This window comes from Aspergillus undulatus, assembly GCF_047715775.1.
Source record: "Aspergillus undulatus strain CBS 261.88 unplaced genomic scaffold BDV17scaffold_20, whole genome shotgun sequence".
NCBI lineage: Eukaryota > Fungi > Ascomycota > Eurotiomycetes > Eurotiales > Aspergillaceae > Aspergillus > Aspergillus undulatus.
Window position 1 is genome coordinate 89503 of NW_027396624.1, and position 20118 is coordinate 109620.

Consider the following 20118-nt stretch of genomic DNA (forward strand, 5'->3'; position numbering starts at 1 on the left):
TTCCTCGAGAACGCGTTATGCCGGTCACTTAGCTGGTCTTTCTCAGTGAATTCTTCATGATCATCACATCTCTTTAGCAAGGAGTTGCTATACTTGTTGACTCTACCCTCTTTCCGACCTACCCGCCTCTGGTCTCGACAGGCTCCATTTCCCGACCTCGAGCCGGCGACGTCTTTCACTCAACACCGACTTCACCGTGCGCCTTGCAACGACCCACGGGAATACGACTGACGGTCCATCCCCGAGGGCCTAGTACCAAGATCTCGCGATGCCTCCCCGCGGCTCCCGAAAATCCTCATCAAGTGCCGTTTCCGAGCCTCAACCGGCAAACAACAAACATGAGCTGGAGGAAGACGGTCAATTACTTTCTCCCCGCCGGCAGTCGAAGCGTATCAAATCGTCCGAGCAACTTCAAGCTTCTCGATCGAGCCCTCGAATGAAGTCTACGAGTGCCAAAGTCAAGAGCGAGGCCCGGGAGAAAATAGAATCGCTGGGGCTGTCAGGAGAATCCGCCGCCATAAAGGAAGAGGTTGAGGAGGAAGTAAAACAAGAGTCAATCAAGCTTCAGGAGGTTGACGGACAAACTGTCGCTGCTACCAAGACTACGAAGAAACGGAAGACAAAGAGGGAAAAGGAAGCCGAAGCTATGCCATTGAGGGCCAGGACTCAAGGTCTACGCATGTACGTTGGAGCTCATGTGAGCGCGGCTGGAGGTGGGTATCCTTGACTGCTCCTGTCACTTTTGGTGTCTCAGAGACTTACCACTACCGGGTCGGACAGGTGTCTTCAATGCTGTAACGAACAGCAAGCACATTGGGTCAGTTTACACCCACAGCTCAACTCCCCAGTGCCGAGACTAATACTTATCAGTGGTAATGCATTTGCTCTCTTTTTGAAGTCGCAGAGAAAATGGGACAATCCTCCACTTCAGGACGAACACAGGGACAACTTCCGTCAACTCTGCAAGGAGCATGATTATGATGCAGCGAAGTACGCCGTATCATCGCCACTGGTCACACCCAATTGCTGATCGTCGTAGATTTGTCCTTCCTCACGGCTCTTATCTAGTCAACCTGGCTCAAGAAGACAAGGCCAAGGCGAAACAAGCCTATGATGCATTCCTGGACGACTTACGTCGCTGCGAAGCCCTAGGGATCCAGCTCTACAACTTTCAGTCAGTCCCCCGGTAGTACTCTCGCCCTTCCCAGCTAACCCTACCAGCCCCGGAAGCGCAAACAAAACTCCTTTTCCCAGCGCCCTCGCCCGCCTCGCCAAGGCTCTCACCAATGCGCTTTCTGCCACATCCACAGTTATTCCCGTCCTCGAAACGATGTGCGGCCACGGCTCGACAATCGGCGGCTCGCTATCCGAATTCCGCGATCTTCTCGCCCTCATACCGAAAGAACATCACTCTCGCATCGGAATCTGCATCGATACATGTCACAGCTTCGCGGCTGGCTATGATCTGGTGTCGCCCACGGGTTTTAAAGCCTTCCTGCAGGAATTCGAGGACCTCATCGGCATCCAACACCTGCGTGCCCTTCACCTCAACGACTCCAAAGCACCCGGCGGAAGCAGGCGGGACTTACACGCGAATATTGGTACAGGGTTCCTCGGCCTCCGAGCCTTCCACAACGTTATGAACGAGCCGCGGTTCGAGGGTATCCCCATGATTCTCGAAACACCCATAGACAGAGACCCAGCCGCCGCAGCAAACGGCACGAAGGAAGAAGCAGTAGGGGAAGAAGAAATAGAAGAAGAATCCGGCGCCAGCGATGACGAAGTCAAGCCTAAGAAAAAAAAGCAGAAGCAGGCCAAAAAACCGAAAGCCAAAACCCAGCCCGTTCCCGATTTCTCGGTCTGGGCTCGAGAGATCGAGCTCCTCGAGTCTCTTATCGGGATGGATCCCGAAAGCCAACAATTTAAGGACCTCGAGGGGAAACTCTCCGCCGAGGGAAAAGCAACAAGAGACTTCCATATGGAGCAGTATGTTCGGAAACAGGAAGCCGAGGAGAAGAAGAAGGCCAAGGAGGGCGGGAAGCAGAAGACGTTGATGGAAATGATGGATGCGAATGCGAATAAAGGTAAGGGTGCTGGGAAAGGAGGAGGGAAGGGGAGAGCAGCGACGAAGAAGAGGAAGGATCCGGAGACTGAGACTGAGAGTGAAGATGAGGGTTGCCAAAGCTGTTGAGTTGGATGCAGGTGCGACCGGCCTGGAAGTCACTATGTGATGTGGGTTATTCCTTGTTTTCCTGGACAGCTTAGCGACATCATCTTGGGTATCCTCCTGACTGAGGCGTCTCTTCTTCCAATCCTCGTCTTATCCTACTGTATAGCATAGCATGGCATACCCCGGTGTTATGTGTTCGAGGTTGATACTATTAGTAGTTTTGTATGTGAGCCAGCCAGTACTAAGGTACTAAGTAGCTGCAGGTGCAGTGGTAAGACTTGCCTAGCTTAGCTCGATACGCTAAATCCTCCGCACTAGATTCTTCTTAGATCGTGCTCCCGTAATCGCAAGCATTTCACAAACATTTTTGACAGGACATCTTGCCTTATAGTGGCCCCAAGCGGTGTGAATGTGAATATCTATTTCACCACCTGCCTACATTTTACTACCCGCCCGTGTATCTTACATGTTCTTTGCCTCGTGGGATCTCCCCAAGACGTATAAAGGGCTACATATAGGCCACTGAAACTCGCCGCTTTCTTGTCGAGAAAAACCTCGCTATGAGCGCGGCGACTTCCAAAGTTGTGTCTCGTCGGATAAAGCTATCCTGAGACATTGGTGGCCAAACAATACCCCCGCCGACCCAACGTCTCGTTTGAATCTAAACTTTGATTCCGATGTAGAATGATATGTCTTTGCATTGGTACAGACAGCGCAATGCTGATGGTTGATTCTCTAACTACTACTAGTAACATGGGTATTTCGTTTATATAACACCAGAAACCCACTCCAGCATTATTTCTATCAATTGCGATCACCAACTACGCTGTGGGCAACCAATGAATAACAACATGGTATCTCACGTATAAATCAGATATTTATACCGGATTTGTGTTTGCCAATATGTGCGAAGTGTCCAATAGGTATATATGCCTGACTAGGCGAGCCGCCAAGGGACAAGGTGGTGGCCGCTGTTACGATAAGGGACTGAGGGTATATATTGTCCGGGTCCGGAATTCGTCGGAAGGGAAGTCCGAAGATCCAAGGGATAGCGAAGCGAAGATTCCGATAAGCCTACTGGCGGCTTGCATAACATTTTCAATCACTTCATTGGCTTTGAGGTGTTCCCCTTCCTGACGAAGATTGGACGTTATGGCTGGGATTCAAGTTGTGCCCATTTTTGTGAAGTTCATCCTCCATAGACACTATAATTGGCGGCGCAGACTTCAATGGCGACGGAGCGGAGACTGGAGGTGAATGAGTCGTGCTGCGAGCATGATCACTCAAGTTTGCCGTGCTGATCGTGAGGTTGTGGACATTGCCGCTGGGCCCAGGGGTCAAAGATGGGAATGAGCGCCCTGCATTAGAGTCATGGGCATTATCATTTAAACCCAAATCTTCATGACGAAGCTCCGAGGTTTCTGGGTTGGCGACCTGATGGTAATCGCCGCGTCTTCTCGGAACGGTACCGTACTCCGAATCCGAGCTGGGATTGGAATCCCAGTTGTTGTTTTGGGCTTCCGCCCGCATTCTGGATATTTTCATATAGTTGTACGAGGCGATACTGCCAATGGTGACCACAAGACCGGTGACATTGACGGCAGTGAGCTTGTCGTGGAATATCACGCCTGCCGCGGTGATCGTGACGACTTCCTTGAATATGCCGCAGATACTCAAGGTGACGACCGAGGATCGTTGCAGAAGCGCAAACTCGGACGAAATCATGCAGAATGCTAGAACGCCTGGAAAGATCAGGAGTAGGAGGCCAGAGCCGAAACCGTGAGCATCCGCAAGGGCCGTAAGGCCGGTGACAATCTCCGTCGGGCCCTCAACGGCCAATGCGATAAGGAGAAGAGAAAAGAACATGACTGGGGTGAGGAAGAAAAGTGTCGAGAATGGATTCGCGGTAGCGGGATGTCGCAAAAGTAGAATCTGCGTCAAACCCCATCGGAAACCAGAAAAGAAGGCCGAGGCTATGATCAAGACAAAGCCCACAGCATTGAAAGCCGTTTCGCCGGCCACCATCATTACTACTCCGATAGTCATTGTAGCGATAATAGCTATCAATTTGAGAGAAGGAGTCTCCAAGCGGAAGACAAAAGCGAAGAGGAGAACAAAGGCAAGGGCGGAGGATTTACACATGGTCAAGAAAGTCAAGGTTATGAACTTCAAGGACATGTTGCCTAATCCAATATCAAGAGACGTTGCTGTGCCGCAGGGAACCAAGCGCGTCAGATAGAAAAACTTGGTGATGACCGGTCTGGGCTCTGAGGTATCTCCGGGTGGTGACGGTGCAGGTTGCGGTCGCAGCGAGGGGATAAATAGAAGGATAAGGGAGGACAGCGTAAATTGAACAAGCATATGTAGGCTGGTGGTGAATAGAGGAAATGGAAAAACCTCGTTATCGTCATGGTCTCGAGAGAACATCCACTTATTGTACTGCCCCTTTGTTAGCTGTGAGAACGAAGGGACAGGGGACTGGGAACTTACAATCGATATCGCGAGCGAAAAGAAATACCATAACAAAATCAGCCCAACATTCACCAGCAGCCTGCTGATGACAGTCCGATCCGAGGAACTGATATTGAATGGGTCGTCGCGAGACGCTTTCACACCTGCTATACGGGCATCCAATTGCCTCCGCTGTTTTCGTCGTCGGCGTCGCTGACGCCTCTGGTTTGCTGTGAGACCGGTTTCCTCATCGTCTGGATAGTCATCGTCGGAGCTCAAGTACCGTCCTTCGTCGCTTTCCGCAATTGAAGAGAGATCAGAGACATCTGTGTCGTCGGCAGCTGATGGCTTCTGTTCCTCACGCTTATGACCATTGTTCTCCTCCCTATGTTCGATCGGAGGTGGTTGGGACGGACCAGCGCCCGTGAGGACGGAGCTGCGCCGTCGGTGGTGATTGCCCGGGGATATGCTCATGTTTGTGGAGGAACCACGCTTGAAATGGTGGGCAAGATTCGAAAATAGACGGGTTTGCTATGGCGAAGCAAGCTCCATCAATGCGACCTTGCCAAGCGGTGTCTCTCGTAGGTCTAGTCAGAGGAATCGACACGGATCGACGAAGGAAAAAAAGAGGGCCAGTCGGAGGAGACGGGCGGCACGCGATATAAAGGAAAGAAGCGAAAAGAAAAATCGGTGAGAGAAAAAACTATCGTTGACACGTCCGGCGAGCAAGAGTGAGTGAGGAGAGATGATATATTTGGCAGGTAGAGAGTAATAGTAATGCAGGCGTCGTGCAGAAGGAGAGAGGCAGGCAGGACGCAAGGGCGACCGGTGGAGCGTGGATAAGGAGAGGACTGGAAAGGTTTGCTGTGGTAGCTTGGTGGGAGGTTCAATGGACAGACAAAAGAAAGGGCAAAAAGGAAAAAAGAAACGGTCAGACAGGGAGCAGATTGGTAAGGATTGAACGAGGAGAAGGAAGGAAGGAGGAAGGAGATCAGGTCGGTGGCAGTCACAGGACCAGGAGAGGAGGAGAGGAGAGGAGAGGAGCGAGCACTGGGGAGTTGTGAGTTCTGAACCGTCATAATTTCATAAAAAAGAGTCATGGGCAGCAGCTTGGACTGCCAACAGTGCACCGCCAAGCGAGACTTCTTGAGTCCTGACTCGATTCTGTTCAGCGCATCCAGCCTCGAGACTCTGTCACACGAGCTGGGGAAGCTGCCCGATCACGTGGCCGGTACCGTGGAACTGAATCCCATGCCAGTTCCTCTTCTTTCTCTCGTTCTTGATGTCCAGAGTTTATCCTACATCCTGCACCTCACCGTCTTTTATCTTTTGTTGGAGTTTCTCCTGGCCATATACCCAACATGCGGCCATTGATCGGGATAAATTCATCGTTCCACTCCGGTGGGTCGCTCTCATCGGACCATTCGCCTGGTGGGTAAACAAAAGCAACTGAAGTGTGCCTGAAGTCCTGAACTGCCTCAAACCAGACAAATGGGAAAAATGCTAATTTATGGCACTCATCCATGCTACCATGTGTTCGCTATACACAAGACGGAAAGCATTGCTCAGCAGTGGCCAGGGATTTGCCGGCGATCTGGATTTCCCCCGATGACGATCCGGGGTCAGCCACATGATGCGGCGATGCGGTGATTCCCCTCCCAGCCTCGGCATTCCCTGATCCCTGATTTTGATCCCTCATTCCAACCCTGCCAAAGATTGGCGACATCACAAATACGACACAATTGGCGATCGTTCTCCAATGTCTAGCATATTTCTGTTATCCTCAACAATTGAGCGTGTCGCCAATTTCCTCGCCCCTGAGATTAAAAGGGTCCGTGAGTGCAGATCTCAAGAACCACGGATCGTCTTCTCCGCACGGGCTGGGATACTGGATGCTGAATAACCTGAGAGTTGCAGTGCTCGATGCAGGTTGAGATCTCCCAATCCCCAAAATGTCTGCGCCCATCCTTGACTTAAGCTTCTGTATGGTTGCATCGGTCTTCTCTGCGTCATTGGACTCGGACTGAAATCTGGCGCAATATCTCAATCACTGAGAAGGAAGCCGTGTAGAATTTGGCACGACATACATGCGTGAGTTTAGGATCGGGTCAGCTCCCGCCCAGAGGAGTGTCTGGCACTTGAAATCCCTAGAGAGATGTCGCGATTTATCGGCATGCGCCAAATGCATGCCCCCGGCGGCATAGAGTCGTAGTGCAAGGCTTCGTTTTTCCTTCGCATTAGATACATTTCACAATGCGAAGATTTTAGGGTGAATGAAGCCAACAACTGCTGCAGTTCTGTATGTTACCTATAGACCACACAAAGAGTTTGCACCAAAGTCTCGATGCAAGATATTTCGGCACATCGGCCGGCGACGCAGCTGAAATCGAGGAATCCATATGGCCTGAGCGCGACTAATATAGAATCGGCGGGATTCTTCCAAGTCGACAAACACATATTACAATCCGCAATCACTGGTCAGACCATTTCTCCTTCACATTCGAATGAAAAGTTGGGGTAGCGGCTGCTATTCCCAGATCTATCTAGTCGAGCGGCATTTTCGAGCGCTAATTCGACCATGTTTCCGGAGTTGAGCCGTTGTTGACTAGTGCCATGAGCATGCAGTGTTATCACTATCCGTACTGAGCTCCATCGCCTGGGTCCCCGCAGATTTATCCTGGCTCTATTTGCGATATCGAACGTCTGGGGTGCCTGTTTGGGATTGTACAGAGCTTCATCGCACCGCAACTGTTCACAACATCGCAAGCGGACAGCGACGATATTCTCCAAGACCTTGAGGAAAAACAGCACGACGCGTCACGTGCAGAGACGATGACCTACGTCCAAAGCTCAAGCTGCATCTTGGCTGCCGGGTTATTTTACCCCGTAGCTGGGCTGCGGTCTCTATTCCGACCCCGCAATGCCTGGGGAATATCCCGGCATTTGAACTAATATCAGAATTACCGCGCCATGGCCCATTTTACGCATAATGAGCCCACAATCCCCTGAAGAAGCGGGAGAAGCCCTAGTACAGCCAAGGTCTTGATCAATTTCCTCGGGCTCGACTCACCCGAGCTGCATCTGAGTCAGGGTTCCAAGGTGCCGCGGCCGCTTGCCTGATTGCTAAAGTGAGCAATTGGTTCAATTGTTGGAATGACCAGCAATCCGGAGAAGTCGAGAGCATACAGCAAATATGGGTATAAGAAGCCCAGGAAGGCCACCCTTGCAATAATTTTCTGTCAGCCACGGGGCTCTCGAAAAATTTCCCTGCCGTCATCTCCTACTCACTCCCCATAATGCATACAAGATCTTTTCCGGTTTTGGCGAGCGCTGTTGCTATTCTCTCTATTCCTAGCTATGCCCAAGATCAGCCACTCCGCAACTGGGAAAAGGCATACGCAGCGGCAGAGGAACTGGTTTCGACCTGGACAACAGAGCAGCAAGCGAACATTTCCGTCAGAGGTGGTGTTGCTCCTGGATTTGTGCCGTTTGAACCTAGTGATGGTGAGTCAGCCTGACCACGATGCCGTCTTTCTCTGTTGGAATATGCCAATAGACTCGGTTTCGCGCTGCTGACACTGACCAGGGCCCACCGGCGTGTCTGACGGGGTGGGCGTTTCAGGCTGGGTCGGCGGCCAGACTCTCAGCAGCTCCTGGAATAGATCACTAGTTGCGGACCATTACTCACGCATGGCTGTGGAGTTTCGGGAGAAGGGATACAGTATGCTTCTGGGCCCTTCTACGGGTCCTCTTGGAAGAAGTCCGCTTGGGTCTAGGTTGTGGGAGGGATTGGTAAGTCTGCCTGTACCTAGTGACATGACTCGCCTGTCTTACATCTTCTAGGGCAATGATCCCTACCTCAATGGTAAACTGTGAGAAAGATAGCCTACAGCAACGCCCGGTTATTACCGTTGACTAATATACTATGGAGATTCGGCATCGGCGTGAAGGCCATTCAAGACCAGGACGTGATTTCATGCGGCAAGCATTATCTGGGTATGCTTGCCCCCATCTGAGACAAATTCAGAACTGACACCGCCCAGCGAATGAACAGGAAACCAACCGTACTGCATCGGGCAGTGACGATCCTGCGGATCGGACCTCGAGCAATCTAGATGACAGAACCTTGCATGAGCTATACTTGTGGCCATGGATTGATGGCGTCGCCAACGGCATGGGCTCCGTCATGTGTGTCATGAACCGTGTCAACGGCATCATCGGTTGTGAGAATGATGAGATCATGAACGGCGTATTGAAGAACGAAACCGGTTTCCAGGGTAAGCCTGGGCTGCCACATCTTCTACTTATACGCTAACCCTTTAGGCTTTATTGTCCCTGATGTCACCGCGCCGCTCGACATGACCGCAGGTCTAAATGCAGGACTGGACTGGAACTCAGGATACGCCGTCTCAGAAATAGTTGCAGCCGTTGAGAGCGGCGATATTTCCGAGGCCGTTATAACCGACCATGCGTTGCGCATTGTAGCGACTCAGCTCAATATCCTCAAGCCAATCGAAGAGTACCCATCAGCCGACGGTACCGCAGACCTCAATGTCAGAGATCCCGCAAGCGCACACTTTATCCGCAACGCTGGCTCCGAGTCCATCGTCCTTTTAAAGAATAAGAACAACACTCTCCCACTGCGTGGCATTGCATCACTCGGCATCTTCGGCAAAGACGCAGCGAATCTCGCCACAGGACCAGTGCCCAAGGCCAACTTCAACTCTTACGCAGGTGAAACCTACAATGGACACCTAGTTACAGGTGGTGGCAGCGCCTCTCCTGTCCCGTACGTTGTCTCGCCGCTGGATGCGCTTACAGCAAGAGCTGCCGAGGGACTGGGCTTCAACTATAGGTATATCTTATCTGACAACTGGACGGTTACACCTCCACCTTCAACAGGAGAAGGCTTCTTCCAGAGCGTCGAGGCGTCTGTCTCAGAGTATGCGACTGAGTCGGAGCATTGTCTTGTCTTTATAAATGCCTATGGGAAGGAGGGTGCAGACCGACGAACCTTGGCTGATGCAGAAGGAGATCAGCTTGTCAATGATGTTGCGGATTACTGTGGAAGCACAATCGTTGTTATGAACAACGCTGGTGTCAGGCTTGTTGATGCCTGGATTGAGCATCCAAATGTTACGGTAGCTTTCCCTCGCTTTGCCCTCTTAGTCCGTCGAATTACTTGCTGACCCGCCGAAAGGCTGTCCTGAATGCCGGAACCCTCGGCCAAGAAAGCGGCAACGCCATAGCCGACATCCTCTTCGGCGATGTTAATCCCTCTGCAAAACTCCCGTACACCATCGCAAAGAGCGAAGACGACTACAACGGGCAGATCTGCGAATGCTGTGAGTGCGACTATACTGAAGGGCTGTATATCGACTATCGCCATTTCGACCAGGCAGACATTGAGCCTCGATTTGAGTTCGGATTTGGCCTATGTAAGTCTAAACTTCTTCAACTTTTTGAATTTCTGTGGAGGTCCTGACAGGCCAGCCTACACCACCTTCAACCACTCCAACCTGGCCGTCGATTCATCCAACTCGTTCACCCTCACACCCTACGCCACCGGCCCCGTCACCGAAGGCGGTCACTCCGACCTCTTCTACGAAATTCTGACCATTTCCGCCGACATCACAAATACAGGCGACGTAGCCGGAGCCGAAGTAGCACAGCTGTACCTCTCCTTCCCTGAAGCCGCGAAGGCACCGGTGCGGCAACTGCGAGGATTTGCAAAGGTCTACCTTGAGCCGGGCGAGTCTCAGACTGTTACCTTTCCCATCCAGCGGCGGGACCTGAGTATCTGGGACTCAGAGGCGCAGGGGTGGAAAGTCGAGCAGGGAGGGTTTGTTGCGCGTTTGGGGAGGAGTAGTCGGGATTTTACTGGTGAAGTGGCTTTTGATGTTGCTACCGAGTAGATATGACTGTATATCCAGCTAGTTGAGAGGTCGTAATCAGTCCATGATTCGTTATCCCATATCATGTCAATGTTGAATTCAACAATCATTCGCGAGCCGCTAGGTATTCTTCCCTCTCATGACCGAGTAAGTCTAACGCCTCTTGCCGAATGGCCTAACCAAATCAACTATTTACTTTCTCCTGACAGTTGACCTCATATCTTGATCGCCCCCGTGAACCTCCCAACGGGCCATTGAGAATCCGCCTACGGCATCGTATAGTGTGTTCATCAAGTTCTTTTACAACTTCGGTGGGTTTCTCTTTTCTTATTATGTTTGCATTGACTGACTTTGAATAGGTCATGGTGGAAGGGCAGTGTAGGTTCACATTGGAGCTGACTCTCGAGCTCAAAGCTGACATTGTATAGTTTCAAGTGGCTGGGGAATTACACACTCAAGCGTATGTATTGCATTCCATACTAGAGGAGGTGAACGCTAACGACTCCCAGCAAGAACCCTTTGGTCTGGTCTTGGCCGCAAGAAGATCCTCTGGGAGCACCATGGGTCCACTGCAGCCTCCAAGCGAGGCCTACTGCCAGAAGCAGGCGGCCCAGACAGGTTTATTCCCTTGTACAACCTCTCTTCCATGTCAGAAACAGACGGGGTTCTCTCCCCTCGCTCGCTAGAGAAACGAATAACGCTAGAAGATGTCCCGGCATTCAACGGCGGAAAACCCTTCTTCACCTGCAACGACGGAGGCCAGTGTTCGAGCGGTGGGTGCGCAGGCGACGCCTGCGAGTGGAATCCAAATACTTCCCAGTCAACTAGGAAACACCAAAATGACGATGACAACGACGATGAAGACCCGATGGACGTGGACCCAACCTAGAGCCATGATGTACAACTGCCGCTACTTCCCCGACGAGCCCTACCGGGATATGGAGTCCCAACTGGGGGAATCTGCCACAACATCCTTGAAGGCCTCAGCAAGAATAATCGGGACCGACAACCATTCTCCCCTTGACATACAGTACGGAAGAAAACACAGAAAGGGATGAGGACAGTCGCTATGTTGCCTGCGAAGGGGGCTCTGGCCACGACTTCGTTATCGTTGATCGGGAGGGATATATGCATGATCACCACGACACATGGGCTCAGCAATGGGTCGAGGAATCGAACGTCCTCTCAGACATTACTGGTGATGATCCAGGGAACCAGGGAACGACAACTGGCTCAGCTGTGACGAGTTCCCCTTTAACAGTGTGGAGGGAGGGGGCCAAGAGTCGACCCTTACTAGGATGTGTGTACCCGGGTACCAGCAGTACATCCAAGGGAATATAAATCAGCTCCGGCGACGGGTGGTGCGGGAAGCTTCCTGTATCGATTCAAAAGGAAACACAAAGGCGGCCTCCAAACCATGGAAGCAGGACTGACTTGGTTAAAACGCGTTAGGGCGCCAGGGTAACCCGGACAAAGATTCGGCGTGGAACTGGGAACAACAGGAAGAGCTTTACCTTTCATATATTCAACTCAGAGTCAGATACTACAGTAACAGGCTCGCGGTACGAGGTCTTCAGTCACGACCTCGTTACAAAGTCCGGCTTCGAGAGCAATATGGGCAATGTGGTTGCGGCCATGAATTTTTTCAACAACCCTAAGTATACATACGACGGTCTCAATGCCTCGTGTCGGAACGATAGAAATTGATGGAGGAATCACCCGCTGTGGGGAGAAAGATACCCCAATTTTGTTCGGATCAAGGGGTGAGTCTCTTCTGAGGCCCTGTCCTTAACAAGTTGTAACGTTTGAATAGATGCAAGTTCGAATTTGACAATGGAGCTGCCAGTGCGAAGATCAAGAGAGGCGAGCAGCCGACTGTGGAGGAAATGTTTAAATATCACACGTACGTCAACAGAAGACAAGATATTATAGACATAGCTAACTGCGTCTAGGCATCGAGATGGTCGATGATGCGCCTGAGATCGAAGTCCCAGTCCAAGAGGGTGTGCTTGAGAATTGAAGAAGAAGGTTATTAACTCATTTCGAAAGGGGCAAGGCGATTAGAAAGTAGATAGTACCCAGAATATTAATCCCATCCACCCCCACCGCCTCCATGATCCATATACATCTCCGTGTCCTCCTCAGGGTTCCGCGTATTCTCTGCCAATTGCTGCCCATCACTCCAATTCCCGTAACTTGCCGAAACCCAGTCCGCCCCGTCCCTGATCCGGAAAGGAAGAACCTGCCCCTTGTGGTTGATCGCCAGATGCAGCACCCACCCCTCTTCACACGCCTTGCGATCCGCAACGAGCACAAGAAGCATCTGCCGTCCCTCAACTTCCTCAACAGAAGGGAGGTCATGAAGATTCTCAATTCGATTCCCCTCGGCCTGGTCAGGACAGTGCATCAACGCGGCCAGAACATACGAGGGCATACATCCAGGTCTGGGAATCGCGACACCGTCGGAAAACTCAACATCCCTGCTCTGAGTAGAAAGAAGAGAACAAGAAAACTCCTCCTTCTCATCAAAAATAAAGAATTCATCCATCATAAGCCCCATCTCCCCATACTCGGACGAAATAACCTCAACTAAATGCGCATAATCCTTATCCGCCTTCTCCTGGCTCGCTGGATCACTAGGGTCACCGTACCACGTCCGGATAAAGAGCGTGCCCTCGATCTGCCCGTTATGGGCGCGTTCTTTGGGACTTAGGAGGTTTCGGGGGACGTTGCTGGGGATTTCTTCTAGTGGGGGGATTGTGCCGAGATATTCCTGTATATCCATTATTATCTAGTTGTTTATTTAGTATAGGAAAAGGGAAAATTGAGGAGTACTCTTCGTCCGTATTTGCCTAGTTTAATCCAATCTTCGACGAGCTGTTTCTTTTGTTGCATGGTGGAGAGGGGGGAGGTTGGGTTCCATTTTGCCTGCATTATTTGCGTCATTAGTATCAGCAGCACAACTAGTAGTACCGCGCTTGATGAGATTTTTAGGTGTTGCCTAGAAGAGGAGACGAACCATGACATAAAGGTCGAAAGGGAGGAAGCCAAATTCGGGGAGGTCAAGGCCGTTGAGGTCGTCTTCTGATGCCATTGTGTTAGGTATTCCTTGATGATGAGTAGATGAGGATTGCAGGTAGTAAATAATAAATAATAAACAATGGTATTAAATGGCAGGAGGGAGGGGTATTTAGAGTTAGTTCCAATAGAGTCTCGGACCCTGGGCGGAGCTAGTTAGGGCTAGCTCTAGCCTAAGTTATATTACACATATTATAAGGCTACTTTGGTCTAGTCCAAGGAAGAACAACTTGGCTACCCTGGGCGACTGATTACACCTAATAACATCATTCCCTCCGTCTGGCACAACGCAGCCGCTGGAAGTGATGATGTACACTGTTGCCCGAAATGGGCAGCCTTTAACAGAAAGGAGTGCTCCCTGGGCCTCACATTAATCTGTCCGGGCCGTACAATCTTCAAGGACGGCAAATGCATCCCCTTCGCAGTGTCACTGTGTCCGTCTGGCTTCCAATAAAAAAAAATCAGCTTATGTGTCAGACCAAGACCCCATCTGTCTGGCGGGATCGAAGTATGTGAATGATACTTGTTTACACACGTCTTCCCCAACATGACAGACTGCGCACAAATTTCGCAATGGTAGCTGCGTGTATAGCAGCGGGTCGCGTTGCCCATCAGGTTCTACTGCGGAAAATGTCCGATGCATCTCGTATTCCAGTCCAGCCAGCCCTAGGCCGTTATTATTCCACAAAGGGGGTTCTTGCATTGGGAATTCGCTACCGCTGGGTTATAAGGGTGTGAAGGGCTTCTGGTATGATTTGCGTCAATTGTAAAAGTACCCGGACGGCCGAGAAGCTCTGGAAAGATTGTCATGCGAATAGCGTTAGGAGTCATTGAATGAGTTTGATTTTCCCTGACGTTAGAATTGTGCAGCCGTAGCCAGCTCGAGGCCTAGAGCGAAATAATATAATCCTGTCAGGTAACACCTGTCATGAGAGAAAGTGGGGAAGGGTAGGTCAGCCTACATCAAGGGCAGGGGTTCAGCTCAGACTATACTATACTCTGTATATTGTATGATCAATCCCCCTGACCCAGATGAGACTTGCGGATATCAAATCATTCGCCAGGACATTACTCGATGCTTGCGAGGCCGCTGGAAGAGAAGGGAAGTTTACGCTGGACACATCACTAAAAGTACGAGTCCGCCCTCCGGACGCTCTCTGGCAAAAAGATATTCCCACCTCTTTTGATGCTTCACTTCCGCAACTAACCGCCAATTGCCCCCTTTGTCATTGTTATGCCCGATATAGCACCTTGGGACGGCCTTTAGAAGCCCAAGCCACAGATTCTCATTCTCAATATAGCGCCAATGAGCCCCATAACCGCGCTGATATGTTTCCCGCAGGAAAGTGCTTGTCAAGAGGCGTGAGAGATAAGTTCAGGCCAGGGCAGGGGATGCAAAGAAGGCTATCACGGGTGCGAAGTATTACGCCAACAAGTCGCCTATTTACTTTACGGAGCTTGATTCTGTTATCCAGCTTACCATGGCTGGGTGGCCTTTGACATCACATCATCGCCAGTTTCGGGTGACTGAAGAATTGACTGTATGCCTGGCCCTGGGCTCTAGTTCGTTGCGTGTTACTTTCTGCCTTCCTAAGTGCTATGAAAATGCCTTCCTCTGTGAATATATTCTGTCTATCGCTAAACTGGTGTGCATGCACAATCCCTAGTGCTCATGCTGGAGGATGGGATGACTTTCCCAATAACCTTGCTACCGACCTCTTGCCTTTGATTGCGCTTTTCGGTGAAGAGGTCACGAAACAGTTTCTAAGCGAGCCGCCTCTTAAGTATACTTACAGCAGTCGTATCTGCTATTCGGGCCTGTGGAAGCTCGCCCCTTTGCGCTTTGATTGGGCAAGCGCAGGAAGGGGGCGGGACTGTTGAAGCTGAGCTGTACTTATCCACAAGCTGCAGTGTCAGTGGGCTTTATGAAACAAAAAAAAAAAAAAACAAGAGGAATTACGCGGGTGTTTGGGCGGCCGAAGATTATGGAAGGGGTCCAAGATTCCGGGTTGAATAACTTCTATGTCCATGGCGCGGGGCAGGAGCTTAAATTGTTCAGTGTCGGTCTCTTCACGTTCAAGGGTTACCTATTCACCAATAAGTGGAAGGCGGAGTAAACAGAGGCTGGCAGTGGGATCGGAGCTCTATTTGGAAATCGTACAGGGAAGGAGCTGGGATGGGCTGGGGCAAAGCATACTGGCTATAGAGTAGTATCTGGATGCTGTTGTCGGCTTCTCCGAGGCTCTATAGAAGTAAGCATCAATATATTGAATGTTACTTGGGTTGGGCTCTGCTGGCGGTCCCCCTTGAAAAAACATAAGAAGGCGGATCTCGGGCTGCTGAAGTTGGATTTCTGAATACATTTCAACTGTCATAGAGCAGACTCGGGTCTCCACCGCGTTTTCTATGGACGTCAGGGGTTTCAACCCTTGCTTTGCGTCAAATCAGCGTCTGTTAAGCGGAGCTTTAGATGTTCGACTAGACACCTTGGCTATCGTTTAGGAGACGGTGAAACGCTATCAACAAAGCATTTTGAGGACGAAAAGGTCAAGAACTAATAAATAGACGGTGATGTTAACGCTGTTTAATATTGCTCTTGGAGCGAAAGATGAGGAGTTTGTGGAGCGAGAAAAAAGATGGCTAGATTGTGAGGTGAATAGATTTTCTTATTGTGTGTGTAGCGATGGTGTATGTGTTTTTGGGTCGAAGGGGTAAAGCTCGACATCATCCCACTGGACAAGTATCTTTCTGTGACATTTACAAACCAAAGCACATGAAGAGACAGAGAGGGTTTACTTACATGAATAACATAAAATTATTCAAAGCCATGGAATTCGGCAGAGTACCAGCTTTGAGGTGCTACTTCTTGCTCAAAATCTCCTTATAGACGGGAGACATTATATCAATCTAGATGCCTTGATCTTGAAAAGGAATGGACAGCCCTCCCGGGTGTGCAAGCCTCTGGCAACCCGCCGTTTCCCCTGCAGTTCTCTGCAGATGAGGGTTGCTTTTGATCAATGGGGATATTTCTGGGGCAATCAGAGGTATGGCATTAATGCGGGCAGATGTGGTCTGACAAAGGTCTTGTACGGCCAGAACAATATGATGAAGTGAAAACACTTCTAAAGCAAGCCAAAGGCGGAGCTGATTGACCAGCTAGCAGATTCTGAAACAGAAATAGTTGCGTGGAAGAAGCATGGCATGGCATGGCCATTCGATAACTAGACCAACAATACTTTTTTTTGCGCCTAATGAGTACAGTCTCCGTTTTCCGGACATGAGGGGATATTTGAGAGCAGCGGACTAACGCCAAACACCAAGGTGGGGGGAAAAAACATGCTGGTGAGTCCCAAAGCAAATTTAACAGGGAGGTATTCCAGCGGTCCCCATGTACGGGAACAGCGGAAAAAGATCTGGTAGAATGTTGTAGTTTGTAACTGGTTCGGAATGCCAAGGTAGTATCACCGTCCCCACAAAGCGTTAATCTGTTTCTTTTTGCCGAGCGTAAAGGATAGGTGACGAAATCATAGCAGAACCATGCCAGGGCTAATGATAGTGTCGTTAGTGGAATTTTAGACACAAAGCCGAAGAATGATCCTTCAAAACGTACAGGTGCCAAGCATGGGCCTCCAGTGCCGACGAAGGACCAACAAGAAAGGATAGTGCGACTTGATCGCATGCTTCTGATATTGAGTCGGGTTGAGCATGCGGACGCGGAAGAAACAGATAGAAAGGGGAAGCTGGAGGAAGATGGGAGTGTGCATTCTTTAAAGTCAATGATTGTGAAGCTCCCGGCAACTAGATACTTAAAACAATACCCAGGCCGAAGCAAACCCTCCAGACGCGCTCAGAGTCCTGCTGGTGGTAGCAGGCGAGTACAATCAAAGCGACCAGGCCGGCAGCGGCGAATCCCTATTATATCATTAGCTGCAAATAATGCGACGGCAGTCGGTGCAAAGAGCTACATGTCACCGTATCTCCAGTAGGGACATACATAAGACACAACGGCAGCCCGATACATGAGGCTTGGACGTTTATTGCGGGAGAGACATCACAGATACATTCAGATGCTTCTGCGCCGGGGAGCAACAGAGTGGAGGGTATGTCGTTCTCGCGAGGCATGGATGTGGGCTTCGGGCTATGACGAGGGCGCTATGACACGAAGGAAAGGGCGAGAAGGGGGCTGCTTGGGAGTTTATTCGGGTTGATGGTGGACTTTGGTAATGCTTTGCCTAGGTAGTATAGCTATATATTCATATGCGCCAAGCCGTCCAACCAGCCCATGTGTTGGGGCGTCAAGCCCTATCAAGCTTTCGACTGACGGGAACCATGTCCAAAGAAATTATTTGAATCTTCCAAAGTCTCGACTTGCTTCCGATACTATCCCATAATGCTAGGTTAAGGAGAAACTCTGCCCCGTCGTTCGGCCCATCGGTTCGGCTAAATTGTGTGCACACACATCGAACCCCCCGCTCTGGGCAGGATCCGGCCCCTGGCTGGATATCATAATCAAGAACCCAAGAGAGCACGCTTAGTGATGGCGCTAATTTAGGGACATTCGATCACTTTCATAATGGAATCTGACATGCGAAGTGACTCTGGCCTCTAGTCATCCCATCGATCATTATGACGGGGTCGGGTTCTGCCATGCCGGTCGATGGCGACATTGTTAACAAGGAAGTTGATAGAGGGAATCCCAATCCCAAAGGTTCAGAATCCGAGTTGGTCGCTGCAGACCAGGACGCCGACAAGGCCGCTCCGGCAACTGTTACCCGAGCTGAGGTTCCTGATGGCGGTGCAGTCGCTTGGCTCGTTGTGCTGGGATGCTGGTGTACCTCGTTTTGCAGCTTTGGTTGGTTGAACAGTATGTCACGGTGGGCTTTTGAAGATGAAAAACAGCTAAAGATTCCAGGCGTCGGTATCTTCCAAGAGTACTACCAGAATGACCTCTTGCGCAATTACTCTACCAGCGCTGTCTCATGGATCCCATCCTTGGAGATTTTCTTCATGATGGCTATGGTGGGGGAAGCTTGCTCCTCTTGAAGAGAATCTCTGACTGAGTACATACAGGGTCCCATTGTTGGCGTTCTGTACGACCGCCATGGCCCCCAGTGGCTCATACGGATAGGCAGCATAATGCACGTCTTTGGCCTCATGATGACAAGCCTCAGTCGCGAGTACTACCAGATCCTTTTGTCGCAAGGACTCTGCTCCGCCCTCGGCGTCTCAATGATATTCCAGCCTTGTAGGTGTTCGAGACTTGACGTTGATGCCCTAATTAACCGTCCAGGCAGCTCTCACCTGCGCCGCTGGCTGGTTTGACAGCAAGCGCGGAGCAGCCTTCGGCATTCTCTTCACAGGCTCAAGCATCGGCGGCGTCGTGTTACCTATCCTCGTCACACGTCTCATCCGCGAGACCGGCTTCGGATGGGCAATGCGTACCTGCGCGTTCCTTATTCTAGCCCTACTGATTGTCGCCATTCTTACCGTCCGCCCGTACAAGCCACCAGAACCAAGGAAGGTAACCCGCGCCGAGCTCATGAAACCGTTTAAGGAGATAAAGTTCCTCCTGCTAACAATCGGCCTCTTTATCTTCACATACGGCTTCTACGCGCCCATTAACTACCTCACCACGCAAGCTGTCGACGCCGGCATGTCCCAAAACCTCGTGCAATACCTCCTCCCCATACTAAACGCAGGCTCTCTATTCGGCCGCCTAGGCGCTGGGTTCGCAGGTGACAAGCTAGGCCGCTACAACGTCTTCATTATTGTCTGCTACCTATCAGGTATATTCATTCTTGCCCTCTGGCTCCCCGACTCGAGCAATCCCGCCCTTATTGCCTTCGCTGTCTGCTTCGGCTTCTTCTCCGGCGCGTATGTCTCCCTCCTCACACCACTAGTAATGCAGATATCACCAATAGCGGAGCTAGGATTCCGCACGGGAATTTTGTTCCTGGTAACTGCTATTGGCGGTCTCACCACAAATCCAATTAACGGGGTCATTGTGGATAGTCAAGGTGGTTGGGCGGGTTTAAAGATCTTCTCGGGCCTCATGGCGCTTTTGGGCACGACGTTTGTGCTTGCTGCTAGGGTTAAGGCGACGGGGTGGAGCGCTTTTGTAAGGTATTAGCTAGGATCTGGGCTAGGGCTTTCCGTTCCCTAGTCTTGTGTACGGGTATGGAGTAGGGCTAGCTAGCTACCTAGAAGACTATGTATGCACCAGCAATTAGCATATGGTTGAGAATTCAACTCCTAGCCTAACCTATCCTTCACGACTAGAACCTAATGAGCCTCTACGAGCCTACGGTAATTTGTGAACTGAAGCGAATAATACGCTCCAGCTCCAAGGCATCAAAACAGCCTGTCGCAATCCCAATTCAAGGTTACATTTGCCATACGAGACAGCCAGCCAACTACCTCCCTACCTAGAAATGTACTAATCGACAGGTAAGGTAGATATACAAACGTGAAAAGCTGAAATCGAACCCGAACCCAAATCCGCCCCCCCCCCCCCCCCCCCCCCCC

General features: G+C 50.7%; 6 protein-coding genes across 6 annotated transcripts; 4 read left to right on the forward strand and 2 right to left on the reverse strand.

Annotated features, from left to right (window-relative positions):
* Nucleotides 1–14: 14 nt before the first annotated feature.
* BDV17DRAFT_261679 (DNA-(apurinic or apyrimidinic site) lyase APN1) lies at nucleotides 15–2773 on the forward strand. The gene is made up of 5 exons (XM_073757669.1): nucleotides 15–713; nucleotides 781–817; nucleotides 871–990; nucleotides 1040–1174; nucleotides 1222–2773. The coding sequence occupies exons 1-5, from the start codon at nucleotides 269–271 to the stop codon at nucleotides 2189–2191; spliced, it is 1707 nt and encodes a 568-aa protein (XP_073616197.1). The 5' UTR covers nucleotides 15–268; the 3' UTR covers nucleotides 2192–2773.
* BDV17DRAFT_74246 (putative nucleotide-sugar transporter) lies at nucleotides 2735–5407 on the reverse strand. The gene is made up of 2 exons (XM_073765068.1): nucleotides 4661–5407; nucleotides 2735–4609 (listed from the first exon to the last, which is right to left on the reverse strand). The coding sequence occupies exons 1-2, from the start codon at nucleotides 5093–5095 to the stop codon at nucleotides 3278–3280; spliced, it is 1767 nt and encodes a 588-aa protein (XP_073616198.1). The 5' UTR covers nucleotides 5096–5407; the 3' UTR covers nucleotides 2735–3277.
* Nucleotides 5408–7917: 2510 nt separating this feature from the next.
* BDV17DRAFT_298184 (glycoside hydrolase superfamily) lies at nucleotides 7918–10536 on the forward strand (the record flags this gene model as incomplete). The annotated part of the gene is made up of 8 exons (XM_073763633.1): nucleotides 7918–8125; nucleotides 8208–8413; nucleotides 8465–8493; nucleotides 8553–8617; nucleotides 8665–8898; nucleotides 8945–9762; nucleotides 9822–10059; nucleotides 10115–10536. 8 exons carry the CDS (start codon nucleotides 7918–7920, stop codon nucleotides 10534–10536), a joined length of 2220 nt encoding a protein of 739 aa, XP_073616199.1.
* Nucleotides 10537–10599: 63 nt separating this feature from the next.
* On the forward strand, nucleotides 10600–11404 carry BDV17DRAFT_290683 (uncharacterized protein; the record flags this gene model as incomplete). The annotated part of the gene is made up of 5 exons (XM_073761963.1): nucleotides 10600–10662; nucleotides 10725–10791; nucleotides 10875–10893; nucleotides 10944–10975; nucleotides 11025–11404. The coding sequence occupies 5 exons, from the start codon at nucleotides 10600–10602 to the stop codon at nucleotides 11402–11404; spliced, it is 561 nt and encodes a 186-aa protein (XP_073616200.1).
* A 980-nt stretch (nucleotides 11405–12384) lies between these two features.
* Nucleotides 12385–13613, reverse strand: BDV17DRAFT_261687 (uncharacterized protein). The gene is made up of 4 exons (XM_073757670.1): nucleotides 13535–13613; nucleotides 13351–13443; nucleotides 12469–13288; nucleotides 12385–12419 (listed from the first exon to the last, which is right to left on the reverse strand). Exons 1-3 carry the CDS (start codon nucleotides 13607–13609, stop codon nucleotides 12602–12604), a joined length of 855 nt encoding a protein of 284 aa, XP_073616201.1. The 5' UTR covers nucleotides 13610–13613; the 3' UTR covers nucleotides 12385–12419; nucleotides 12469–12601.
* A 4606-nt stretch (nucleotides 13614–18219) lies between these two features.
* On the forward strand, nucleotides 18220–19723 carry BDV17DRAFT_298185 (MCT family MFS transporter; the record flags this gene model as incomplete). The annotated part of the gene is made up of 5 exons (XM_073763634.1): nucleotides 18220–18301; nucleotides 18371–18457; nucleotides 18506–18612; nucleotides 18664–18838; nucleotides 18888–19723. The coding sequence occupies 5 exons, from the start codon at nucleotides 18220–18222 to the stop codon at nucleotides 19721–19723; spliced, it is 1287 nt and encodes a 428-aa protein (XP_073616202.1).
* Between the last annotated feature and the right edge of the window lie 395 nt (nucleotides 19724–20118).

Bases quoted from the DNA above. Each gene is read 5' to 3' on its own strand.
- BDV17DRAFT_261679 (XM_073757669.1), top strand. From the start codon at position 269: ATGCCTCCCCGCGGCTCCCGAAAATCCTCATCAAGTGCCGTTTCCGAG. The intron at 818-870 runs GTCAGTTTACAC...AATACTTATCAG, and splicing joins ACGAACAGCAAGCACATTGG to TGGTAATGCATTTGCTCTCT. The intron at 991-1,039 runs GTACGCCGTATC...TGATCGTCGTAG, and splicing joins CATGATTATGATGCAGCGAA to ATTTGTCCTTCCTCACGGCT.
- BDV17DRAFT_74246 (XM_073765068.1), bottom strand. From the start codon at position 5,095: ATGAGCATATCCCCGGGCAATCACCACCGACGGCGCAGCTCCGTCCTC. The intron at 4,610-4,660 runs GTAAGTTCCCAG...ACAAAGGGGCAG, and splicing joins TTTCGCTCGCGATATCGATT to TACAATAAGTGGATGTTCTC.
- BDV17DRAFT_261687 (XM_073757670.1), bottom strand. From the start codon at position 13,609: ATGGCATCAGAAGACGACCTCAACGGCCTTGACCTCCCCGAATTTGGC. The intron at 13,444-13,534 runs GTTCGTCTCCTC...CAAATAATGCAG, and splicing joins CTTTCGACCTTTATGTCATG to GCAAAATGGAACCCAACCTC. The intron at 13,289-13,350 runs GTACTCCTCAAT...ATGGATATACAG, and splicing joins TAGGCAAATACGGACGAAGA to GAATATCTCGGCACAATCCC.